This window comes from Geotrypetes seraphini, chromosome 5, assembly GCF_902459505.1.
Source record: "Geotrypetes seraphini chromosome 5, aGeoSer1.1, whole genome shotgun sequence".
Taxonomy (NCBI): Eukaryota; Metazoa; Chordata; class Amphibia; order Gymnophiona; family Dermophiidae; genus Geotrypetes; species Geotrypetes seraphini.
This window is the reverse complement of record NC_047088.1, coordinates 31,518,264-31,543,449: the sequence shown is the minus strand read 5'-3', so window position 1 is coordinate 31,543,449 and position 25,186 is coordinate 31,518,264. Positions and strand designations below refer to the sequence as shown.

The following is a 25,186-nucleotide window of genomic DNA, read 5'->3' as shown; positions in this document are numbered from 1 at the left end:
TACGGCTGCAGGTGCCACATATATGGCAGTACATTTTGGGTTTTGGGGGATGCACATGTTTCACCATGCATGCAGTGGTTAGAGTGGCTTATGGGCCTGGGTCCTCCTCTCAGTGGTTCACTAGCCCACTCCCCCAAACCATCTAAGACACCTCTGTGTAGCTCTACTAGGCTTTCCTATGCCAGGCTGCCAGTTGCTAATGTTCTGGAGGCAGATATGTGACATTTTTATTATGAATGTTATGGCAATGGGGGGTGGGGGTGGGGGTGGGGAGGTCAGTGGTCACTGGGGGAATGTGCAGGGGTCTGTACTTTGTCCGTGCAGTGGTTATCTGGTCACTTTGGATACCTTCTTGTGACTTAGACCTGGTTTTAGATGGCCTAAGTCACAACATCCAAGTTCCGTCTAGGCAAGTGTTGTTAAACTTTCAGTTATACATGCAGTACAACTAAGGGCTCCTTTTACGAAGGTGCGCTAGGGGCTTAACGCGCGGAATAGTGCACACTAAATTGGCCACGTGCGCTAGCCGCTACCGCCTCCTTTTGATCAGGCGGTAGATTTTCGGCTAGTGCGCGCTAATCCAGTGCGTGTGATAAAACCGCTAGCGCACCTTCGTAAAAGGAGCCTTAAGTCTAGGGACGGCCCACGTCCCGCCCAAATCCCGCCCTCTCCACTCCTCCTGAAATGCCCCTTTCAGCACTGGGCATACTGCAGCACTGTGAAGGCCTGAGTCGTTTTTAGATAGCAGTTGTTCTATGAAGACAGGAGGATACGAGTCCCTGCATTAGTCAACCACCTCCCTGAAGAGTCGGTTTCTTCTAATTTTTATAACTTGAATGCTAACTCAAGTGGCCTTGCAAGATATCACCAGCATAGGAATCCACACACAGGCATGGTGGACCACTCTGAAAAGCTGTATAAAGTCAGACAGCTTTATTTAGCCCTTTCCAGCAAAGTTTTCTCTGTTGATGTCTCCTCTCTGAGAACTTGTATTCTGCTGTCCTTGGAAAAACACATGCTATAAGTGATTAAACTTTGCCTTTTACATTGATCTCGTTTTAGAAAAATATGTGGCACTTGTTAAACAAACATCCAAAAAGCATCCTAAATTAGCACTTGGACATTCTAATTGCCAATAATAGAAATCGTCTAGCAAGGTATTCCAGCCTCTGTATTTTCAGAGCACGAGATGGGTGTGGTGGAGGCGTGTTATGGGCGTGCATTGGACAGTGTCAAGGGCGGGTTAGACATGGATGTCTTGCAGCGATAATCAAACATTTTGCATGATATCCTGGATGGAACTTATACGTTTGGAACTTGACCTGTTTTAGTAGCGTCTAAGTGCTTCAAAGGTGCCCAAACTGCACGCATCAAGGTAAGACACCCCCACACTCCCCCAGTGCTCACTGACCCCCCCTTCCACCACACAAAAATGAGAACAAAAAGGTACATACCTGTCTCTAAAACAGCAGCATCTGGTATGGGGCATCCTACTAGAGCTGCACACAGGTGTCTTAAGTAGCCTAGTGGGTGGGCTAGAGAGAGGAGGACCCAGGCCCATAAGCCACTCTAACCACTACATTTATGGTAGAAAATGTGCACCCACCAAAACCCTAATCTTCTGCCATATAGTTGCCACCTTCAGTCATAAGACCTATTGGGGTTGTAGATAGGTGGGTATAGTGGGTTTCGGGGGGGGGGGGGGGGCTTACCATAACCTATAAGGGAGTTCTGGTGAGATGTTTATCTGGCACCCTTTATGTGAAGTTCACAGCAATGCCCTCTAAGGTGCCCTACTGCTCTGTTGACATGTCTGGGTCAACAGTCCATTACAGGGCTGGCCTCTCCTATGTCCAAATGGTCTTGTTCTAGCCATTTACATTACATTACATTACATTACATTAGTGATTTCTATTCCGCCATTACCTTGCGGTTCAAGGCGGATTACATTCAAACTAAAAACAGGAATTACATACAAATTAAAAGGAATAGAATAAGCGATGACATAGAATTTTTTAAGGTAATAAACATTGGATAAAGAGTTACCAAAGGGAAGTGGAGGTCTTTAGGAGGTAAGAATATGGTGAAATTATGGGTTTTAGATAACATTTGATAGATAAAAGTGTTGTTAAGAGTAAGAGATTTTAAGAGTAGGTGTGGTTAGGACTGTTTCAGGGCTTTCTTGAAGAGTATAGTTTTTATTTCTTTTCTGAAAATCTTGTAGTCTGGGGTGGTTAACAGTAGGTTGGAGATTTGGTTATCCAGTTTTGAGCTCGAGTGGCTAGGAGGCCGTAGTATTGTTTTGACCGTTTTACTTCCTTGATCGGGGGAGGTGTGAAAGGGGAGTGCGTTTTTCTCTGTCTGGTTGAGGTTGCTTGGATGAGGCAATTGTTTAGGTAGGCTGGGCTGTTTCCATTTAGGGTTTTGAATATCATGCAGTAGAATTTAAATAATATTCTTTCTTAGATTGGTAGCCAGTGTGAGTTGATGTAGGCCTCTGTGATATGATCATGTTTCCTCAGTGAGTAGATGAGTCTCAGAGCAGTATTTTGGATTGTTTGTAGTTGCTTGGTCATCGTGGCAGGGCAGGGGAGGTAGAGGATGTTGCAGTAGTCTAGCAATCCTAGGATTAGGGATTGCACTATGAGCTGGAATTGTGTTCTTTCAAAGAATTTCCGGACTTGTCTCAGGTTTCTCATTATTGCAAAGGATTTCTGTATGGTTTTATTTATTTGCAGTTGCATAGTGCAGCATCTGTCTATTGTCACTCCTAGTAGTTTTATGGTGGTTTGGATTGGATAGTTGATTGAGTTAAGTTCTAAATTGGTTATAGTTGGGACTTTGTCATTTTCGAGGAGGATGAATTTAGTTTTATCTGGGTTGAGTTTTAGTTTGTGTTCTTTCATCCAGGTTGTAACTGTTTCTATTGTTTGGTGTATTATGTTTGTCATGGTGGTCTTTGGCTGATCATATGGTTTGAGGATGGTGATGTCATCCACATAACTATAGGTGGTAATGCCTAGGTTATCCAGGTATGCCCCGAGAGGGGCAGTGTATAGGTTGAAGAGAGTAGGGGATAGTGGGGATCCCTGTGGTACGCCGCAAGGGTTTGACCAAGGATCTGATTTTTCTTTGTTTGATTTTACTCTGTAGGTTCTGGATTTTAGGAAGCCTTCAAACCAAAAATATACTGTATCTGAGATACCTATTTGCGACTTGGAATAAATTTTGTTTGAAAATGTGGTATAAAGTTAGACGTCCTGGACATCCAGATAGAGGATAAAAAAAAAATAATAAAAAATATATATATATATATTTCTAGACGTATGGTGGTTTGCCTTTTGAAAATGGCCATTTTCTTACTGCCGATTTTGGACGTCCAGCACCATACATCCAAATCCCTTACGGCTGGGTTTACTTTTTGATGACACAAAATCAACACATCCTGCCTAGCAAGTTCCTGTTAAATTACTTTAACAATTTATACATCTTTGCAGCTTTGTCACAGTTGTAAATAAAAGTTAGTCCTTGGAGAATAAGCAGGATTGCGAGTTCTCCCATCCAAAGGAGTGCACTTAAGAAATAACTTTCACAACTTACAGTAGCTGCATTTCTAGAAGCTTTTAACCAGCAGTACCTCCTCAGTCTTTGTTTCTCCATGGAGCCTGATGGCATCATGCCTCTGCAATCTAAGTTCATTTTTTTGTCTATTTATTTAAAATAGCTTTTATTGTGTTAACTTGTCATCATGTCTGTGCGACTCCTTTTCATTCTTACCTGTCTGGTCGACCTTAAAGGTTTTTTTTCTCTTTTCTCAGTTGCTACCACTCGGTGCTTGATGATTATAGCTAGGTCCATTTTTTTAAGAATTTAGTCATCTGATTTTGCTGTGGCTAATTTTTTAGATGCTGAATAGCAAGACTGTATTCAGATCAGACAGTGGTGTACCAAGGACAAGGTGGGGCAGTAGGTGCGGTCTGCCCTGGGTGCAGTCAGTGAGGGGTTGTAGGGAGAAACTATAGGGCCGCAATCCACACAGTGCAGCTGTTGGCTCTGCCGGCCACCACCCCTTCTGATGTCAACTTCCTGCTTCAGAGCAGGGGACTAGCAGAGCCAATAGCAGCCTCGTAACTGCTCTGTACGTACCCCCCCTCGCCACTGCCTGGAAAGGGTCTGCCACACCTGGAGGAGGGTTTATCTGAGTGCAACTAAGCCAGGTATGCCACTGAGTGCAGATACTCACAACTGCTGCTGGCAGTGTCTTTAGATTACACAAGAAGAGCATAGTGGCCACAAGAAGAGTTGAGAAAGTCATTGTTTACTGAAGATCTGACACAGCTATATTTCTATGTAATACCTCTGTCGAGGTCATCAAGAAGTAATTATAGCACTGCTTCCAAATCTGTGTAACTCTGGTCCTTCTTCCAAAGTGAGGGTGCCAGCTAAGCTCTGAGTTGGGCACCTGGAATAGGAATCACAAAACAGTGGAATAGTTCGAGCTGGGTGCGAGCCAGGGCCGTAGAAATTTCTGTTAGGCCAGGGGGTTATCCCCCACTCCGGGTACCACCAAGACTTCCACTTTGCAAGTAATGACCAGCAGACCAAGCAGATAAACTTCAAACCTTTTTTTTTTTTTTTTTTTTTTTACTGTAGTAACTCATCAAATTACACAGTACAAGAGCAATTCTATTATTTACAGTGCAGGTGTATCAAGAGGCTAAATCACGTCCAGTGGTTATCAACAATATGTCCTTCCGATCCTGAGCCAGGACTCCCAGGTATTGATAACCAAATCCGTTCAAGAGTGAGGCTCCTCCATTCCTGCCTCAGGTGTCCTTTCCCACCAGGCAAGCCTTCCCGCTTCCAGTCCCCCCAACTGGGGAACTCCTCTTAAGTCTTCTCTGCTCTCCTGCAAAGGTTACTTTGGCCATCAGCACTGGTTCGACCTTTGTTGACAGTACAGGCTGACCACTAGGCAGACTATTTGGGTGTCACAATCTGAGGGGTGGGGGTGGGGCAAGCAGTCAGCTAGTCTACAAGACTCATCGCTACCAGCAGTTGAGACGTTTGTTTTTGGAAAAAGGAATTGTGAAGTCTTTTTACCCTAACCTATTGTATTTTCCTTTTTTGTTTCGCTTTCTCTTTTTACGATTGTAGTTCTTCCTTCTCTCCTATTGTTTGAAGTAAGTTCATTTGTCTTATGTGTTTTATTAAGATGTTTTGGTTTTATCTAGTACCCCTGATTTTTAAATCTGTTTTTAGGTAAATTTTATATTGTACACCGCTTAGAAATTTGATTAAGCGATTTAAAATTTTTTAAAATAAACTTGAACCTTCTTACGTACGCTTGTCACTGCTCTCTTCTGTGGGTTCACCTGCCAGTCAGTTCTGTTCCTGTTGAAACTCTTTGTTCTTCCTTGCTGATATCCTCAGCTGACCTTAGGGTGTGGTCTCTCCTCTCCCTTGAGTATCTGTAATTATACAGTATAAGTCACCATAAGGTGGTACTCAAAACATCTCATTACATGAGTAAAGCTTGGAGAACCAATTCTTCACCCCAGCACTTCATTGTTCATGATTCATTTTTAATGGAGAGGTCATTTTTTTTTTCCAGCTGAAAGGTCAGCAGGTGTAAGTGTGGCCAACTCTAAAAGACAGATATACTACTGGATTTCCCATTGATTGGTGATCTTTTCATCCATGCAAATGAGCTGAGTAGAAACCTCTGTGCAAAATTTTGCTTCTGGGCCAGAAAACAAAAGATAATAACTACATATATTTATGAACTTTAAATAAGCTTTTGTGTGTAGTACAGTTTGGCTCCTGGCATTACCGTGCCTTGTGTCCCCCCTCTTCCCCATCGCTGGGTATCCCCCTGTCCCCAGCATACCTTTTAAAATGTTTGCTAGCGCAAGCATGATCTTCCATCTGCTCTGACCTCGGCTCCATTCTGATGTATGTATGCAAATATCCCATATGGAATGGTGGTGCAGGAAAGACAAAAATGTTAAAATGACACATCTCTGACATTACAAGACTACCATCTACTGTATGTCATTTGTAACCCCTGAGGCAGGCTTTTGAGCCATGTCGGGTCTGCTACGTAGATTGGTGTCAATGTTTGATACATAATCCAGACTGTTTTAATTGTTTTAATAAATTTCAATTACTTTTATCTCTGGTTGATGTGTACAGTTCGATCCCTACGCTTTTCATTTTCACTATTTCAGTTGTCATAAAAAGGTCAGGGCTTGTCAATTTTCCGTAATTGGGTTTTGTTTGCTCTGGTATTATTTTTTTGTTAGCATAACCTTTGGTGCTTATTATAATTTTGTTTTAGTTTATTTTTCACTTATGCATTATTTTTATATTTTGCTAGATTTTGTTAGGATCCTCTTTTGCTGGTAAATGTGATGATTTTATGTTGTGTGACAAAAACAAAAAGAAGACCCAATATTCCACACTGAAAGCATTCCAAACGGTGAGAAGAAGAAACTGTGGATGGTCAGAAAGATGATTTATTATTCACTTGTCACAATAAAATCCTGAAAATACAAAAAATAAAACCCAGTTAATAGTCCACCTGTAATTGTCCTACCGGACCCTACACGGTCCGTATTTTGGCAAACACGCTTTCCTCAGGGGTCCGGTTGGTATAGGGATCACATATAAAAATGTAAGCTAAAACCAAAGTGCGTGTCTTTGAGCAGCTAGCCAAAGTGACATTGGAACAAAGTGGTACGAAAAAAATCGCAAATGATTTTATGTTTTAAATGACCTTGTGTGCCCCTGTGTCCCCATCCCATTCCCTACAAATCTGCTTGTATGGAGGGTGCCCCCTAGTTGTAGTGCCACAAGACTACTGCTAGGCATCATGGAAGCCATTTTTTTCAGACTATCTAGCCTATAGTATTTCCACTTTTGTGGAGAATCACATCTCCAATCTTCAATCCTTGAAGGAAGAATGAAGGAAGCATTGAAAAAGACATCCAGAACTTTTTTAGCTCCCTTAATACTCTCAGATACATCCTGTCTGGCCTCATCTCTTTGCTTCAAGATCTGCTTCACTTCCATTTTTCTGTGGTTCTACTCTTGGGACTCCTTTTACTAAGGCGCGCTAGGGCTTTAACGTGCGAAATAGTGCGCGCTACATTGCCGCGCGCGTTAGTTGCATTGCGCTGGCGTTAGTTCTAGAAGCATAGCGTGCGGTAATTTCCTGCGTGCGCTAAAAACGCTAGCGCACCTTAGTAAAAGGAGCCCTTGGCCTTTGCTCAGTGAACATCGAACATAAATATTTATTAATAAATTACAATTTGTCCTCATCAACCTCTACATATTCCTTCCCTTCAGCTACGAGTTAAGCAGTGCCACTTTTGCACCTTCTCCTGTCACTAACATCCCTAACAAAAAAAACAATTAACTTTTTTTTATCTTTTAAGTTTTATTGATTTTTTTCATCAACAAAAAAATTAAAATCAATCAATATTTTAAAAGTTATGTCTTCCAGTTTTATCATTTCAATGAAATTATTTTTGCATCTTTGCTGTCCTGATTGCTTTCCTAGCTTTTTTTTTTTTTTACCTTTCTCAATATTGTTATCTGTTTTCTTCTTTCTGTGATCTCATGTAGTTTTATAAATGCTAAAGAGGCCATTATTTTTGAAAACATAATGGCCTCTTTCTCTTACCATTATTCACGTTCCTGACAAAAAATGTGTGTTGCCCTCATAATACTCTCCTTCCAGTTTTGTCTGCTGCTGTTTCACTTCTCATCCAGCTAATGACTCATTTCGGCACTCTCCTATCTTGACTTTGCTGAAGTTTTGACCCTTGACTTTAAATGAGCCATCTCCGCTTGTGCATTAATACTGAGCGCTATCATCCAGTGATCACCAGATCCCAAATGATCATCCTCTATGACAACAAGCATGCTCCACATTCGGAAACGCCAAGTCCAGTATAATCCCCTTCCATTTGGGTTCTCTTACCAGTTACCAAAACTGTTCTGCTTGTAGAGAATCCAGGATCTCACTACTTCTAGATATCTGAATCATCATCCAGAATAGCAGTTTTGCAAATTGTAGCTGTGGGATAAAAATTTTAAAATAAATAAATTCAATCTACTGTATATCTATTGCTTCTACCTGCGACAAAAATATGTTTACAACTATTTGCATTTAGCTCACAACTTTTTTAGTTGGAACTCAAAGTGAGTTACATTCAGGTGTACTCGGTATTTCCCTTCCTCATAAGGATTACAATCTATGAGGGACTGCTGAGGACTTTTTAGCCCAACCAAGAAGAGAATGATGTGGAGCCATGAAATTTACAAGTTATTCCACACTTTTCTTGACACTTTTCATTTCATTTCATATTATTGAACCGAAAAGTGTCAAGAAAAGTGTGGAATAACTTGTAAATTTAACTTGTAAGTTTCATGGTTCCACATCATTCTCTTCTTGGTTGGGCTGAGAACTTTTCAGCGGCTCCTCGTATAGTGATGTCATAATGCCTCATTCCACCAATGCCTAAGAGCCAATCTCATTGGTGATGTCACAATGGCTTGGTTTCCCTATACTTGTGCCCATTTGCTAGATGCATTTGCCTCATTGAATTGAAAAGTGTCAAGAAAAGTGTGGAATAACTTGTAAGTTTCATGGCTCCACATCATTCTCTTCTTGGTTGGGCTGCGAACTTTTCAGCGGCCCCTCGTATTGTGACTCATTCCACCAATGCCTAAGAGCCAACCTCATCAGTGATGTCACAATGGCTTAGTTTCTCTATACTTGGGCCCATTTACTAGATGCATTTGCCTCATTGAAACTAAAGTGTGGAATAATGTGTAAGTTTCATGGCTCCACATCATTCTCTTCTTGGTTGGGCTGAGAACATTTCAGCAGCCTCTTGTATTGTGATGTCATAATGCCTCATTCCACCAATGCCTAATAGCCAGCCTCATTGGTGATGTCACAATGGCTTGGTTTCCCTATATTTGTGCCCATTTACTTGATTCATTTGCCTCATTGAAATGAAAAGTGTCAAGAAAAGTGTGGAATAACTTGTAAGTTTCATGGCTTCACATCATTCTCTTCTTGGTTGGGCTGAGAACTTTTCAGCGACCCCCTCGTAAAAGGCTGTTGTGTTAGAAAATGGGCTTGGTGCCTTTTAAGCCCATTTTTAACACTGCCCTAGAATAGGGCTTTTATTCTTTTTGCAAGTCCCATGTTAGTATTTCCATTAGCGCATGAGACCTATAAAAAAATTAGTGTGGGGGCACTTACCACCTCCTATTAAAAAGAATCTAAGTGTTCCCGCTTTAGCTCTGCATTAACCGGTTAGCACTTGTAATCAGAACACATCTTAACGGTAGCCCATGTTGATAACTTCCGCCCTTAATTTTACTCTTTAGCCCGCCTGTTTTCTAATATGGGATGAGTCTTTTAAAAATGTACTGCATGCATGTCTTATTAGGATATGAGCATGAATATTATGGAGAGAGAAATTTATGGATGCAATCTAGTATATATGTTGTACAATTCAGCATTTTTTTATGGCAAGGAAGTGTGGGCTGAAAATAAATTTAAATTGAAGTCTGAAATGAGAGATCTCTCTTAATAAGAGACAGTTAAGAAACAAATGATGAGGTTTAGCCTGCCAAAGTTTTCAAGTTGAGCGAGTTCTTGAGTTTGGCAGATGGATCAGTGTGATACAATCATTATTTTTTCAAGATCTGACTTGAAATACATTAATGCTCCGGCATTGACCTAAAAAGTAGCAGTGCATGGACAACGTTTTGGCAAAATATGCTGAGCACATTGGGGATTTTACAGCACTTGGTAATAATACGGATAACATCGCAGATTCCATTCAGCACAATGTTTAGGTCATTAGACCATGGGGTAGACAATTCCGGTCCTCAAGAGCCACAGACAGGTCAGGTTTTCAGGATAGCTGCAATAAATATGCATGAGATAGATTTGCATCTCAAGGAGGCAGTGCATGCAAATCCATCTCATACATATTCATTGTGGATATCCTGAAAACCTGACCTGCCTGTGGCTCTCGCAGACCGGAATTGCCTACCCCTGGTCTAGAATGGTAGTTCTTGGTCTATTTTATCAAATCCTTTTAATATTTTGAACGTCTCAATCAAATCCCCTCTGAGTCTTCTCTTCTCAAGGGTAAACAGTCTCAGTTTCCTGAGTCGATCTTTGTAGTTCAAATGTTCCATTCCTTTAATAAGTTTCGTGGCTTGCCTCTGCACTTTTTCCAGCAGAGTTATATCCTTTTTAAGGTATGGAGACCAGTGTTGGACACAGTATTCCAAGTGCGGTCTGACCATTGTTCTATAAAGTGGCATTATAACATCTTCCGATCTACTCGTAATCCCCTTCTTAATTATGCCCAACATCCTATTTGCTTTCTTCGCCGCCGCTGCACATTGTGCCGATGGCTTTAGGGTACTGTCAATCAGTACCCCCAAATCCCTTTCCCGTTCAGATTTTGCCAACTTGATCCCCAACATTCAGAGAGAAGGCTTCCGGTTCAGGCGCAGGATGCCCGTAGGAGCCGCAGCCCGTGGCTTTGTGCATTGAATCAGTTAGGAAGAGGGAGCTGGCTCGAAGATAACGCCGCATCGATCGCACCGTGGACCGGCGGTTGAAGAACACTGTTTTGGGCCTGATGCACGTGCTGGCCCTGTGGACCGGCAGGAAATTTTTGTGGACTGGCACTGGTCCATGGACCGGTGGTTGAAGAACACTGAACTAAGCCAAACTTTCATGGCATTGACATGTTCTTCATTTAATTCTCCTTCTCCTTCTGCTTTATCTTTATTGTTTTTGACCTTTTTAATTGGCAACTTTGCTCTGTGTGACACTCATCTTCAGAAGGCTGCTATTTCTTGATTTACTGTGTGCACTGAATACGCCGGTTTGGTGGCTCGATTTGCCGTGCTCTGTCAGTAGCTGGACCCTTTTTCATCGGCGATGTCAGTTTTATCTTCTATGCTGCCTTCAGAATTCCATTTCAACGCCCACCCATTAAACCAGATAACCTGTACGTTACGACTTACCTAACCGTGGTTTTACACCGTCACAATGATAGCTTTCTTTTCTGTCAATTCTAAACGCACCTCTGTAATCTCCAGTGATTATTCCGTGAGTGTCTGAAAATAGAGGTAGCAGAGGCCCTCTTGTGAAAACATCATTACCAATTTATACTCCTGGGAGCCGTGGCCCAGTTATCTAGTTTTTTGAAGTGATTCTTCTGATGTAGGTCAGCTTCACTACCATCGCTCTTCATAAATGAATCTCATTTTGAAGTGTGGGAGTAATGGGACTGTGTTCCATATCTATAAAAGGCTCTATATCACCAGTTCAAAACAGCTGACTCAAACACTGGCAACGCTGAACTTATAAATTTGAAAAGATAGAAAGAACTTTGGGGAAAAAGTTGCTTATTCTCGTGCTTTGTGTGTAATGCATGGCACAAAGAGTTCTGTCCCTCCAGTCTACTGCTGCTGCTGCTGCGTCTGTGCTTAAAGAACGGATCTATCTAGGGTTACCAGATTTCCTCCTTTTCGAGGACATGTCTGGGGGGTCCGGACGGCTTTTCAAAACCCGGCACTTTGCCCCAGTTTTGAAAAGCTTCCTGTCAAAATCACGTCGGGAAGGGGCATCCGCGCAGGTGCGGATGCAATGCCATGGCGTCATGCGCATGTGCACGTGCATGTGATATTGCATGCGTGGATGCCGTCTGGGGGCGGGGCTGGGGCAGAACAGGGCGGGCCTTGGAGCATGGCCATTGGTCTGTATTCTATGAGCATCAGAGCTTTTACTGAGCAGCCCGCGATAAAAACCCCTAACATGGTTTCTAAAAGGGGGGCCTTAGATTGTAGGCTCTACTGAGTAGGAACCATCTCTTAAATATGTTGTTGTAGAGCATGGCGTGTTCCTATCAGCGCTATAGAAAGGTAAATAGTAGTAGCAGTAATTTATGGAATTTGGAGATAATGCATCATAAATCTCAGCATCTAGGTCAGGGGTGGGCAACTTCGGTCCTCGAGGGCCGGAATCCAGTTGGGTTTTCAGGATTTCCCCAATGAATATACATTGAAAGCAGTGCATGCAAATAGATCTCATGCATATTCATTGGGGAAATCCTGAAAACCCAACTGGATTCCGGCCCTCAAGGACCAAATAGGGCACAAATTTAGGAGCATAACTTAGGGTCATTAATTTAAGAGCTCAGATTTTTTATATCAGGGTTAACATTTTGATGTTTTGCTATGTTTATTTTTATTCTGTAATTTTCAGAGACCCCCCCCCCTGCTAAATGGGCAACTGCGGTGCAAAAGCATTTTGCAACTGTGAGTGTGCAGATAAAAGTTTGCAGGCCTGTTTTCTCAAAAATATAGCATAGCGATTCAATTGATCACAAGTAACTGGAAAAACCATGACAGAATAAATTACATTTTTTGGTGGGTGAATGTGTGTATTACGTACAGATACAAAAGAATTAACGCAGAATGTAGGGGATTTAGTAATACATTTAATAAAGTATGGAGCCCATTGACTAAATTTGTGAAATCATAATAATAATGATTTTTATTTATCTTTTCTTTATTCTGTTCATTTACCTTTACACATCCGGGGGGGGGGGGGGGGGGGAGGATAGGAAATAAATATTGATGGTTACACTTGGGTAACTTAATTTTTTCATTACATACTATACCATACATTCTGATATGTTACTAATAATAGTAGGAAAAATGAAAATTTTGAAGGATATATATGTTACCTGTTCAGATAATAGTGCAATGTATGTAATAATTATTGTTCTTTTATTTGTATTGCATTGCTTTAGCTTGAAAATCAATAAAGAATTACAAAAAAACAAACAAACAAGTGTTTCGGGAGCAAAATGTTCCCAGCAGTCTTGCTACCCTGTTCATTTGCGTGGGTAACAAATTTGCACACAAATACAGGTTACTACATTGTGTAAAGTCAGTCATGATTGTGAAATTTGCGTCAGTGAAATTTGCCAGAACATATTCAGTGAAAAGTTCAAAATCACTACGAAATCTAAGCAGAGTTTTTAACTGCATGTTTTGTGTTTTCTGTGCAGAACCCTGTGTTGTATAAACGGGCTGATGGACGAAGATGAGAAGGATAGGGCAAAGAGGTAAGACTGGTGGCGTCTTGCAGCACCTAGCAAATTCTGCGCACAAATCTGTATTTTTTTAAATTGCTGACAGAAGCACTGACATTAAAAAAAGGAATCCAACCAACACAGAAGAGGACTAGAACAGAAGTCAATCCTTGCTGGTTATAATACCGCTCTCAGAAATCTGTGCTGTCCTCACACTACAGTGTTCGGAACCATTTTCACAGGTAAAAGATAACTTTCATTGAGTCGGTATTTTTTATGCAAAAACCATAATCACGCAAGCTCCTATAAAGTGCTGAGTGCAATAAATAAATGACTTTTAAAATACGGGACCCGTTTCACCGCAAATAAAGGGCTTCTTCAGGGGTCTTATATTATAATTAGAAATGTGCTACAGTATTAGTATTAACACAAAATGGCGCTGGCCATTAATACTAATACTGTAGCACATTTCTAATTATAATATAAGACCCCTGAAGAAGCCCTTTATTTGCGGTGAAACGGGTCCCGTATTTTAAAAGTCATTTATTTATTGCACTCAGCACTTTATAGGAGCTTGCGTGATTATGGTTTTTGCATAAAAAATACCGACTCAATGAAAGATATCTTTTACCTGTGAAAATGGTTCCGAACACTGTAGTGTGAGGACAGCACAGATTTCTGAGAGCGGTATTATAACCAGCAAGGATTGACTTCTGTTCTAGTCCTCTTCTGTGTTGGTTGGATTTGGTTTTCACATGAGGACTTGTTTGCCTAATATAGTGGTTGAGTACAATATTAAAAAAAGGAATGCCAGAAGTCCTGGTGGCCCAAATTCTCTCCAGCCTGCCTCCAGTTGATGGCAACAGGGACCAAGGACTTGGACCTGAACCTAGACTGCCACCCCCCCCCAACCCCACTCACTATCAACCCTAATGGTCCAGTGGACTCTGACCTCACCTCCAAACCTAGATAAAACCCTGCAGGTCCAGTGGGATACTGGGCCTAACTACCTTATTTACATATTCTATGAAGGTACTTTCTCTGTCCCTAGCAAGCTCACACTCTAGGTTTTTGTGTCTGGGGCAATGGAGAGTTAAGTCACTTGCCTAGGATTACAAAAAACTGCAGTGGAAATTGAACCCAATTCCCTAGGATATCAGCCCAGCACCCCCCCCACACCCCCCAACGGCAGCACGAACACTATGCATTAAAGTGGGGGGGGGGGTTTCCCCACACACACCCCGTCGGAGCTCTTAAAAAAATAAGATTTTCGGCGGCGCGCTTCTGTCTTGCGCTGGATTGTTGGCGCGCTGGTGTCTCGTGCGCGATTATCCCGTCACCCCTAAATGGTCTTTATGATCATCTGCCTTCTTAGTCTCACATTTCTTTATGATGGCCCATGGTAAGAGAAAATCCAGAAGCTTCTGTCTGTTCTGTGAATGGCAGCAGTATGCAACTGAAGAGCAAGCCTACCCACGTCTGTACTTGGAACAAAAGTAAATGTTTTATATATGAAGAGGTATTGAGCCCAATTTTCAAAGGAATAGCTTTAAATGCATAATTTATCTAAATATGACTTCTAAACCTATAAGCATTAGCAGCACTTTTCTTATTTCCCCAGTTTGGAACATAAGAATAGCCTTCCTTGGTCAGACTAATGGTCCATCTAGACCAGTAGCCTGTCATCATGGTGGCCAATCCAGGTCACTAGTACCTGGCAAAACCTCACAGAGTAGCAACATTCCATGCTACTGATCCAGGGCAAGCAGTGGCTTCCCCCACGTCTGCCTCAATAACAGACTATGGACTTTTCCTCCAGGAACTTGTCCAAACCTTTCTTAAAAGCAGCTATGCTATCCGCTCATACCACAACCTCTGGAATGCGTATCGGAGCTTAATTATTCTCTGAGTGAAAAAATATTTTCTCCTATTGGTTTTAAAAGTATTTCCCTGAAACTTCATCGAGAAATATATCAACTATTTGTTTGCTACACACCAGTGAAATGCTTTAATTGCCCTGAGATTTTACAAGTAAAGAATATAAAATGTGTATATCAGTAAAAAGCAATGCAACCGATATAAACTACTACATGAAACTAATTTTCTGTCACGTGAAAATATTGCCACATTTTGCCTTCTGGCTAAGCAAGCTTGGGAAAATCCTTCCTTCTCGTAGATTTATAGACAACAGCTAGCATCTTGTTGATGATGGGTTCCTGCCCAATAGAGGTTTACTCAAGTATCACATGATCCAAAATAGTACTGTGAAACACATTTATAAATATAGGCTTTTGTCTGTTGTGACATCATTTGGACCTTGTTGTGAAAACAAGAATCGCACCTCATAGAGAACTAAGGGAATTCAAGGTTCAAATCCCACCGAAGTGCTTTGTGATCTTAGGCTCGTTATTTACCCCACTCCCACCTCAATTGCTTCATGTACAAACTTAGATTGTGAACCCTAGTGTACTTGAATTTAACTCACCATGAGTTATTCCTGAAAGGTAACAGCTATATCCAAATTCCATTCCCTTCCCCTTTCTATAAAATGCTGTTTAATATTATCTGTATACTCATACTATCATAACATCACAAAAAAATGATGTCAAACACACAATATATACTGTATATATGCATATATATATGTACCGTATATTTGGCAACTAATATTTGTTTAAACATGCATGTAGGTTGCTCAAAGTTGATTTATGTTATAGGATCCTGGGTGGATATATGGTACAGTGTGATGTTAGAAGCAGCAATTTCAAGCAAGTTATTTGAATTTTGTTCCCTTGTAAGGACATGGTAGGGAGAGTGGTTAACTTTGCTGAAATGCTGCTTTGAAACTGCCCTTGATCCTTTGGACAGGATTCAAGTGTAGGGTCCAGAGTCTGAAGTGATGCATGGTTTTTCAATACCAAGAGCCCGTGCAGTACGGAATTCAAATACCTTCCTACTGACCCATTAGGACCTTAATGATGTAATGGACTAAGGCTTAACTAGGTGGGGAAGGGGGGAGGGGGTGAGTGGTGTGGCTGCTCCTTCAAATGGATTTTGAATAAAATGGTGCTTATATAGTTCAAATTAACAAAAAAAGAGGCACTGGAAATGTCAAATCCGGCCTGTTGTGACAAAAGCTTTATTGGCAATTTCTACCAAGGTTAGTCCATTTAAATGATAAAATATACAAAGTTTCGACTAGGATCCCAGTTTCGGCGACTCCGTCGCCTTCCTCAGATGACAATCATATATTTGTCCATATATGAATAGTCCATAAAAGCGTGTCTATTCGTAGCATATTACAAATACACGATTGTCCCCTGAGGAAGGCGATGGAGTTGCCGAAACTTGGATCCTAGTTGGGACTTTGTATGTTTTATCATTTAAATGGACTAACCTTGGTAGAAACTGCCAATAAAGCATTTGTCACTACAGGTTGGGTTTTTTTTGTTAATTTGGCTTTGCTTCGAGGCTTGCCACTTTCTTCCCTTTCCCTGCTTATATAATTCAGCCCGTCAGCTTCATACTGTTGCCTATTTTAGAAAAGTTCTGTTCCCCCTGAAATCAAAAACTGGCTACATCGTCAAAGCAGAAGGATTAAACTTCCTCCCCTCACCATAAACAAAAGCATAAACAATATGGCCCTGGTTCTGATCATGGTGCTGTAAATTAGTTGGTGCCCTTCTGCTGCCTAACTTAATTGTTTTAATTGGTTCAATCGGTTTATAATCAAATAATAAAAACATAAGATCAAAATATTACAATACAATATAAAATGCAAATATAAAAGATCCATACATAAAATCAAGTATGATGTAATCTGCATAGTTAATTGTAACATTTGACTAAGAATAAATATAGTCTTAGTTTCTTTAGACTGTATTATTGAGCATTTTTATGCTAATGGTGGTAATTGATATTCTTTTATGTTTGTTATATAATTTGTAACAAATTAATAAATTAAAAAAAAGAATAAATATAGAGAGACTAAATAACCCAAAAATTTACAATATATTATTACAATATGCTACTGCCAATAAACAAAGACCCACCAAAAGAAGAGAAGACTCCATAGAGAAGGAGACCCAGTGATTCTATCTCCTAATCGAAAATAGGGTGTTAGAATGAACATAACCAATTCTGACACCCTATTCATATTTCTTGAATGGCACTTACAATTGAAATGTCTGGCAATTATGTAGGGAGATGTATAAATCCTTGAGAAAAGTTCTGTAGAAGATCAATTTGGATGTCAACGTAAATTTTAGCTGTAATATTTTTGTTACCTCTTCCCAAATAGCCTCCAGAAATGGATAAAGACAATAACAGTTGTATAACGTATGAATTAACATTCTTATTGATCTAAAAGGGACCGCTGAAAGGCTCTCAGCCCAACCAACAAAGTTGGGGCAGTGTACATCAAGGGCTATACACTTAGTCCAGCAATTTTCCACTTTTTTCATTCTGTATTTTTCCAACGGAATGAAAAAAAGTGGAAAATCACTGTCTAACCCTCGATGGAGACTGCCCCAACTTTGCTGATTGGGCTGAGAACGTTTCAGTGGCCCCTCATATACCATAGGTTTGAAAAAGAAATTCAGCTCTATTGCGCTTGTTGGGCTTCCAAACTGCCATGTGGACAATAAAGAATAGTGATTGGTGACGATGGCAGAGGAAAAGGGGTCTCACCTTATGGGACCCCCAAAATCCCAACAGATCTCATGGCAAACTACATCCGTTTCTCATACCCTTGATGAAACCATGGGGAAGCCCTGTTACCTCTCGATCCGCAGAATTTGGATAATGTCTTTCGACATATTAATTTGCTCTGTGTGGATGCAATGACCTCATATTATATGTATTTTTTAACAGGGCATCACGCAACAAATCTGAAAAGAAAAGGCGAGACCAGTTCAATGTTCTCATTAAAGAGCTTTGCACAATGCTGCAGGGACATGGACACCCTCTTAAGATGGATAAGTCAACAATACTGCAGAGGACAATTGACTTTTTGCAGAAGCAGAAAGGTATTCTAGTAACACATCAACTTATATTTTTCTCCATAGGCAATGGAGTGGGGTAGACCAAAGGAGCCATGGCTCCAGTGGCGTAGAGAGGGGGCGGTCCGCCCAGGGCATCTTGTTGGTGGGGGCACCGGCACCTCTCCGCCCCCTCGCCTCTTCCCACTTCTCCCCCCGCCGTGCGCCCCCTTCCCTTTCCCCATACCACCACGAGCAACAACTTCAACGTGTTCCTCGCAACCGCGTCGGCTTCCGCCGATGTCACTTCCGGGTGCTGCGCATAGGAAGAGATGTCGTAGGGAGAGCCGGCGCAGTCGCAAGGAGCACGTTGAAGTTGTTTCTCGTGCAGTGAACAGCTAGAGGTATGGGGGAAGGGAAAGGGGCGGGTGCATGATGGTGGTGGGGGGTCGGGGAAGGAACAGGGATGGAGATGAGGATGGGTAGGAGTGCCGCCGCCGCCCCAAGCGCCTCTCACCCTCGCTACGCCACTGAACGCCTCGACTTACATTTTTCTCCATAGGCAATGGAATGGGGTGGGCCACAGAAGCCATAGCCCCAACAATATACAGCTTCAGCCCCTAAAGGATTTAGGGGAGGGGTAAGAGGTTGGTTGGTTTGGTTTTTTCAGCTATTCTACTGTCGCTGGTTTGCTTAATAAAGAAAGCACAACTCTAGAAAGCTTGTCATAAAAGTCGTTACAAATACCTTTTGTTTCTGTGATTTAAAGTAAATGAAACCAAGAAATCCTCCACTAACCTCAGCTGCATTACTGCCCCTTTTATTGCTTTTCTTTAGAAATCAGTGCACAGTCTGAAGCCTGTGAAATTAGACAAGACTGGAAGCCTTCATTCCTTAGCAATGAGGAGTTCACGCAGTTGATGTTAGAGGTAAGAGATGCTTCATACTAAACAGTCCAAATAGTTTTCAGGTGATCCCCAGGAGCCCACAGGAAATTGCAAGAGAAACTCGCTCAGGGTTCCACAAAATGCTATAACTCTTTAGTGCAACACATGTAATTAAACTTTGGAATTTGTTGCTGGAGAATGTGGTGAAATCAGTTGACTTTGCGAGATTTAAAAGAGAAGTCCATTGGCCATTATTGAGATGACTTAGGGAAATCTGCATATTCCTAGGATAAGCAACATAAAATCTGTTTTACTACTTGGGATCTAGCTAGGGACTTGGGTTGGCCACTGTGTTTGGTCTGTAGATAAAGACAGGTTGTTCACCCTCTCCAAGGTAGAGAGAACGAGAGGGCACTCTAAAGTTGAATGGGGATAGATTCCGTACAAACGTAAGGAAGTTCTTCTTCACCCAGAGAGTGGTAGAAAACTGGAACACTCTTCCGGAGGCTGTTATTGGGGAAAACACTCTCCAGGGAGTCAAGACAAAGTTAAGTTCCTGCTGAACCAGACCGTACGCAGGTAAGGCTAGTCTCAGTTAGAGCACTGGTCTTTGACCTAAGGGCCGCCGCATGAGCGGACTGCTGGGCACGATGGACCACTGTTCTGACCCAGCAGCGGCAGTTCTTATGTCCCAGTATGGCAACACTTATGGTCTTATGTCCTTATGTGAGCCAAGTATAGGATAATCAAGCCATTGTGACATCACTGATGAATTTGGCTCTTAGGCATTGGTGGAATGAGGCATTATGACATCACAATCTCAGCTCTTGAATGGGTTTCTGCTAGGTACTTGGGACCTGGGTTGGCCAGTATGGCAATCCTTATATTTTTATGATTAACACAACAATTATCCCAGGGGTGTGTGGATTGAGTTGGAGTGCTGATTAGGGGGCATGGGGGGCATTGTCCCCCCCCCACCACCACTTGCGCCACATGACAAGCGAGATAGAGGTGTGGATCAAGTTGGAGTGCTGATCTAGGGGGTGGGTGGATTGAGGTGGATTGCCATTCGGGGGGTAAAAATGAAAGTTTAACTGTTTTAAGTTGCAAAAGGGCGCATGTGTGGGGGAGGGCCGTGCTGAACTTGTCCCACGATGAAAGGGCCGCACTGAATAGTCCTGCGATGAAAGAGCCGCGTTGAACTGGTGGCTCTTAATCGGTGGCGATGGAAGGGCTGCGCCGAACTGGTGGCTTTTAAAGGGCTACGATGAATTGTCCTAGACTCGACTGGTACTTGAAAATGATCTCATCTAGGGTAGGAGTGGATAAACATGTCCTGCTATATGCAGCCTAGTGTCACTCCTTGTGTGTGTGACTAGCATGTTAGTTACATGTTCCTTTAAAGGCCCGGGTGAAGATCCAAGCTTTCACCTGCTTCCTGAAGCACAAGAAACTGTTGAATATTTCTCAGGGATCACAGTAGAGAACTAGAATTGCTGATCTACTGTAAATGCTGCTCAGTCTCCATTCTTGAAGCAATCTATTTTAAATCAGCTGTATTGCATCACAATGTGAGTTCATTAAGAAAACTGTTTAGAGCATGTGTTGTGATGTATGACCTAATCAGAGTGGCACTTGCAAGAAGGAAGTTTGAGTCATTCTCTGGCTATGACACATGAACTACTTGAGGTTTTTATTCTAGTCCGGAACTAATGAGATAATTGAAATAAAATGGGCTTTATTTATTTAGCAGATTTCTTAAGATGCTTTTATTCAAGATGTCTGTCAAAAGGCCAACATAGATGCCCAAAAGAAACTATACCGTACATAAACTCCTAGCACCGGTGATGGAGGAACAGATCAGATGCAGTAGGAGGACAACATAATTTTTAAAGTATTAAAACTAGGGACATAAATAAATGAAGAGTGTTAATTCCAGTGACTGAGCAAGACTGTCAGGGGTGTTAGCGACATCTCTGTAAGATCCCTTATTGTGTCTGATCCAATTGCTTTATCCCTTTGCTGTTTTGCTGCTTCCGTTCAAACATTCTTCTTCTAAAACAATTGTCTTCACTATTTTTTTTCTAGCGGGGGAGCCATATTATTAAAAAAAATAGTGTGAGAGCTAAGAACATTGCTGGGCAAAGCAATGAGTGGGGGATGGGGGGAGTCCTCCTCCAATGACACAGCTGTTCTGAGGGGGTTCCTACTCTGATATGATTGGTCTGGTTACAAAAGAGCTCTTAACACTACCTCCCTCTCCAGGGCTGTAGCAAACTGTGTGGTCGATGCAACCTCACAGGGTGCAAGGGAAGCCATCACTGAAGTGGGTGGGGCAGAAGCGCACCACATCAGTTGGGGGGGGGGGGTGAGACAGGCCTTTCTACCTCACACTTTCTCCATCCTTCTTTTCCAGCACATCTCCTATTCTAGCTAGAACCAGTCTCCATCCTTCTCCACTAGTCGGTCCACCATCTGGTCTCCAAGTCCAATCCCTTCAAACAGGCTACTTCTCCCATATTTGCACTATAGATTTGTTGGCAGTACCATTTCTGGAGCACCTGTTCTGTTTTCTTTTAGCATCACATGGCTCTCGGCAAGCTTGAGTTGCAATATGTCCAATTTCCCACTCTGCTTTTTCAGTCATGAACATAATGGAGGATTTTTGAGCAACACGTGGCTCAAGCATAGAGAGAGATGAATGATTCCGGTAGAAAACTACTGATATGAATGTAGTGTTAGTAGTAAGTTTCCAAGGGGGGAGGGAGAGTCAGAGGCTACACTTAGGGCAATAGAAGCTACCAAGAAAGACCAATGTTCTAAAGGCTTAGGGAGAATTCAATAACAGGGCGCATCCATAATTTTCCTGCCCCACCCCTGCCCTGCCTCCAGCCCCACCCCACAAAGCCTCCTCTCTTCTTCCGGACAAGCTCCAGCCGCATCTGGAGGACCTGGAGCATGTTCAGATGTGTGTGATGTCATCTACGCATGCTCAGAGGTGCTCCAAACATGGACAGAGCTCGTCGGGGTCTTCCAAAACCAGGACAAATGCCCATCCAGGCTCCATCCCTGTTGCAGAATAGCAGTTAGGTGCCTTGCTCCTACTCTCATGGTTAAGTTTATGTGTGTAAGTGGTAGTATTTTATACATTTATGCTTGCAAGGGGCACATAAATGTGGGCCCTTAGACTATGGAGTTGCCCTTTTAAGGGCTATGCTTCCTCTATTTGTCTAAGCCTAAAATCCCCAGGTTTTAGTCTTACTGTAATGCATATTCACTCTTGGGCATTGAATCTATAACAAAGCCAGCAATAAGTTTAAGTCAGTTCTACATGTGGAATAGGTTTATAAGATTGCCAGTATATGAGTAAGCATATGTGTAGGGTTACCAGAAGTCCAGATTTCCCCGGACATGTACTCCTTTAGAGGACATGTCCAGGGGTTTGGGCGGCTTTTCAAAACCTGGCATTTTGTCCGGGTTTTGAAAAGGCTCATTTCACGTTGGGCAGGAGGTAATCCGCGCATAGGCGGATTGCCTCCTGCCCGACCAAAGCAGTCATCGGGAGGGGGGCAGAGTTAGGGCAGGACTGGGGCAGAGATGGGCGGGTCTAGGGTGTCTGGATTTTACAGTTGTAAAATCTGGCAACCCTACATATGTGGGAGTCCATCCTATGTCTTGCTCATGCTCCGCCTCTGTGTATTCTCCCTCCCCTTGCAAAATATAAGCTACGAAGGATAAGCATGTATTTGCAGAATAGCACTTAGGCAGATTTGTTTGCATTTACACACTCAGTGGCATCGCGAAGGTAGGAGGCACCTGGGGCAGTACCCGCACCCTCCTCTCCACCCCCTCCCCACTCCTTCTGCACTCTACCCCCACCCACACCACACTCACACTCTCCCTTCCCACCCCCGTACCCCTTTAAATCTTCTCCAGCGCGAGCAGATTTCTGGCCTGCTGCTTGCACCAGCTTTGGCTTTCCCTCTGATGTCACTTCCTGGCCCCACAACCTGGACGTGATTTCAGACGGAGCCAGGCCAGTGCGAGCAGAAAGCCAGAGTAGTTGCTCGGGCAGGTGAAGATTTTAAAGGAGCAGGGAAGGGAGGGCGCGAGTGTGGCATGGGGGGACAGAGAGATGGCAGCACCCCCAACAAAGCGGCACCCGGGAAGGTCCGTTCCCCCAACTTACCTCTCTAGCTAATCATTGTAATTCTGTCTTTTTAAATTAACCTTTTGTAATCCGCCTTGAACCGCAAGGTAATGGCGGAATAGAAATCCCTAATGTAATGTAATGTAATGTAATGTTCCCGGCGCGAGCAGCAACCCCCATCCTATTGCTCGCATCAGCGTTGGCTCTTCCTCTGAAGTCACTTCCAAGGCGTGGGTCCAGGAAGTGACATCAGAGAAAGAGCAGATGCTGTCGCGAGCAGCCCGGAACATTAAAGAGGTACAGGGGAAGGGAAGGGACACACGCTCACGGTGGTGGGGAGGCTGAGAAGGAGCTGGGGGGGGCAGAGAGGAAGATGGGTGCTGGTGCCCCTAGCAAGCACCCCCCCACACACACTTACTATACCACTGAATACCATTTAGATGTAATGTCTGACTAGGCTAGTATTCCATAAGGGAACAAGGCACCTACGCTCGTATATAGCAGAGGTTCTCAAGACATACCCAACCAGTCAGGTTTTCAGGATACCCACAGGGAATATACATCAGTTTGTTTATTTCTCACCCGCCCTTATCCAGGGCGAGTTACGTATTCACATACAAAATCGAACATTTACATTTGCCGTTTAAATCAATTCAAGGACACACTATAACAAATTACATACTTACATATCAAATCAAATTACATATAATCTACACGTCGCATCAACGCCGAATATCATCTAAGGCCAAAACTGGCCAAACCCAAACATACATCAAAATATAAAATTCTGTAAGTCCTGTAAGATGCCTCAATGACAGACATCATTAAACCAGATAAAACCAGCCAGACCATTGAACATCTCCGTGACCGGCACTCAAGAGTCACCACTCCTTCTCCCCCTCAGACCCTATATTTCACTTTACAGAACGGGTGTCTTTTCAGCAGTTTCCTAAAGTTCTGCACATTTTGCTGCTGGCGAATGCATCCTGGAAGGTTGTTCCCCTCCCAGGGGGGGGCCGATGCAGTGAAAGACACCGTTTCAGGAAGAGGAAAGCCTTGAGTTATGTTCTCTCGGTTGCAACTATTGACGATCATAACACTATCTTTTTTCTTTTTTTTCTCTTTGCATTTCCTCAGGCACTAGATGGTTTTCTGATTGCCCTTACCACTGATGGAATTATAATTTATGTTTCTGATAGTGTCTCATCTCTTCTTGGGCATTTACCGGTAAGCTATCATTTAGTCATCACCCCACAACTCAACTGTTTTCATCCAATCCATTAGTATTTTAGTAGCATTCCTTCCTGCTTAGTTTTAGTATATTGGAATATCTGTTACTTCAGGTAATTCTATAAGTGTGTCATTAGTGGCATAGCGAGGGTACAAGGCATCAGGGGTGGTGGCACCCCCCATGCCCTGCTCTCTGACCCCCCCATGCCACACTTGCACCCTCCCTTCCCCCCAAACCTCTTTAAATCTTTGCCAGTATGAGCAGCTTCTCCGGCAATGGCTTTCCCTTTGACATCACTTCCTGGCCAGGCGACTAGGAAGTGTTTTCTGAGGGGAGCCAGGCCAGTGTGAACAGCTGTCCGGAAAAGCTGCTTGCACTGGCGAAGATTTAAAGAGGTACCAGGGGAAGGGAGCGAGGGAGTGCGTGAGCATGGCATGGTGTGGAAGGTGGAGATGGCATCCAGGGCAATCCGCAGCCCCTCCCCTTACTACGCCACTGCCAAGGAACCTACCAACAAGTAGACACGGTAAGGGGCAAATTCTGGGTGGATTCTAGGCGTGGTTTGTCTTAGGCGCCAGTAGTCACCTAACTTAGGAGCACTCATTTTGGCCAAGAAAACCCTGGCCTAAAGGGCAGTGCATCTAAGGATTCAACACCTAAGACTGCCTAGGGACCGCTAGGTGCGATTCTATAAACTGCACCTAGCCTATGATTGACAATCACGCTCAACGGTGCCTAGGAGCTAGGCCCTGTTTAAATAAGTCATCAACCTCATTGTTAAGTACTCT

At 42.8% G+C, this 25,186-nt stretch overlaps 1 protein-coding gene across 2 annotated transcripts in view; it reads left to right on the top strand.

The window, feature by feature from the left end:
* Positions 1-25,186, top strand: part of PASD1 (PAS domain containing repressor 1) — a 128,362-nt gene that overhangs the window by 32,951 nt on the left and 70,225 nt on the right. The window contains exons 2-5 of one of the 2 annotated variants that reach the window (XM_033944274.1): positions 13,128-13,184; positions 18,024-18,178; positions 18,968-19,059; positions 24,305-24,394. In XM_033944274.1, the coding sequence (XP_033800165.1) occupies positions 13,153-13,184; positions 18,024-18,178; positions 18,968-19,059; positions 24,305-24,394 (369 nt within the window). In that variant the 5' untranslated portion in view covers positions 13,128-13,152. Of the gene's footprint in view, positions 1-13,127; positions 13,185-18,023; positions 18,179-18,967; positions 19,060-24,304; positions 24,395-25,186 lie in introns of those variants that run through there. The other variant, XM_033944275.1, reaches the window with a different exon arrangement.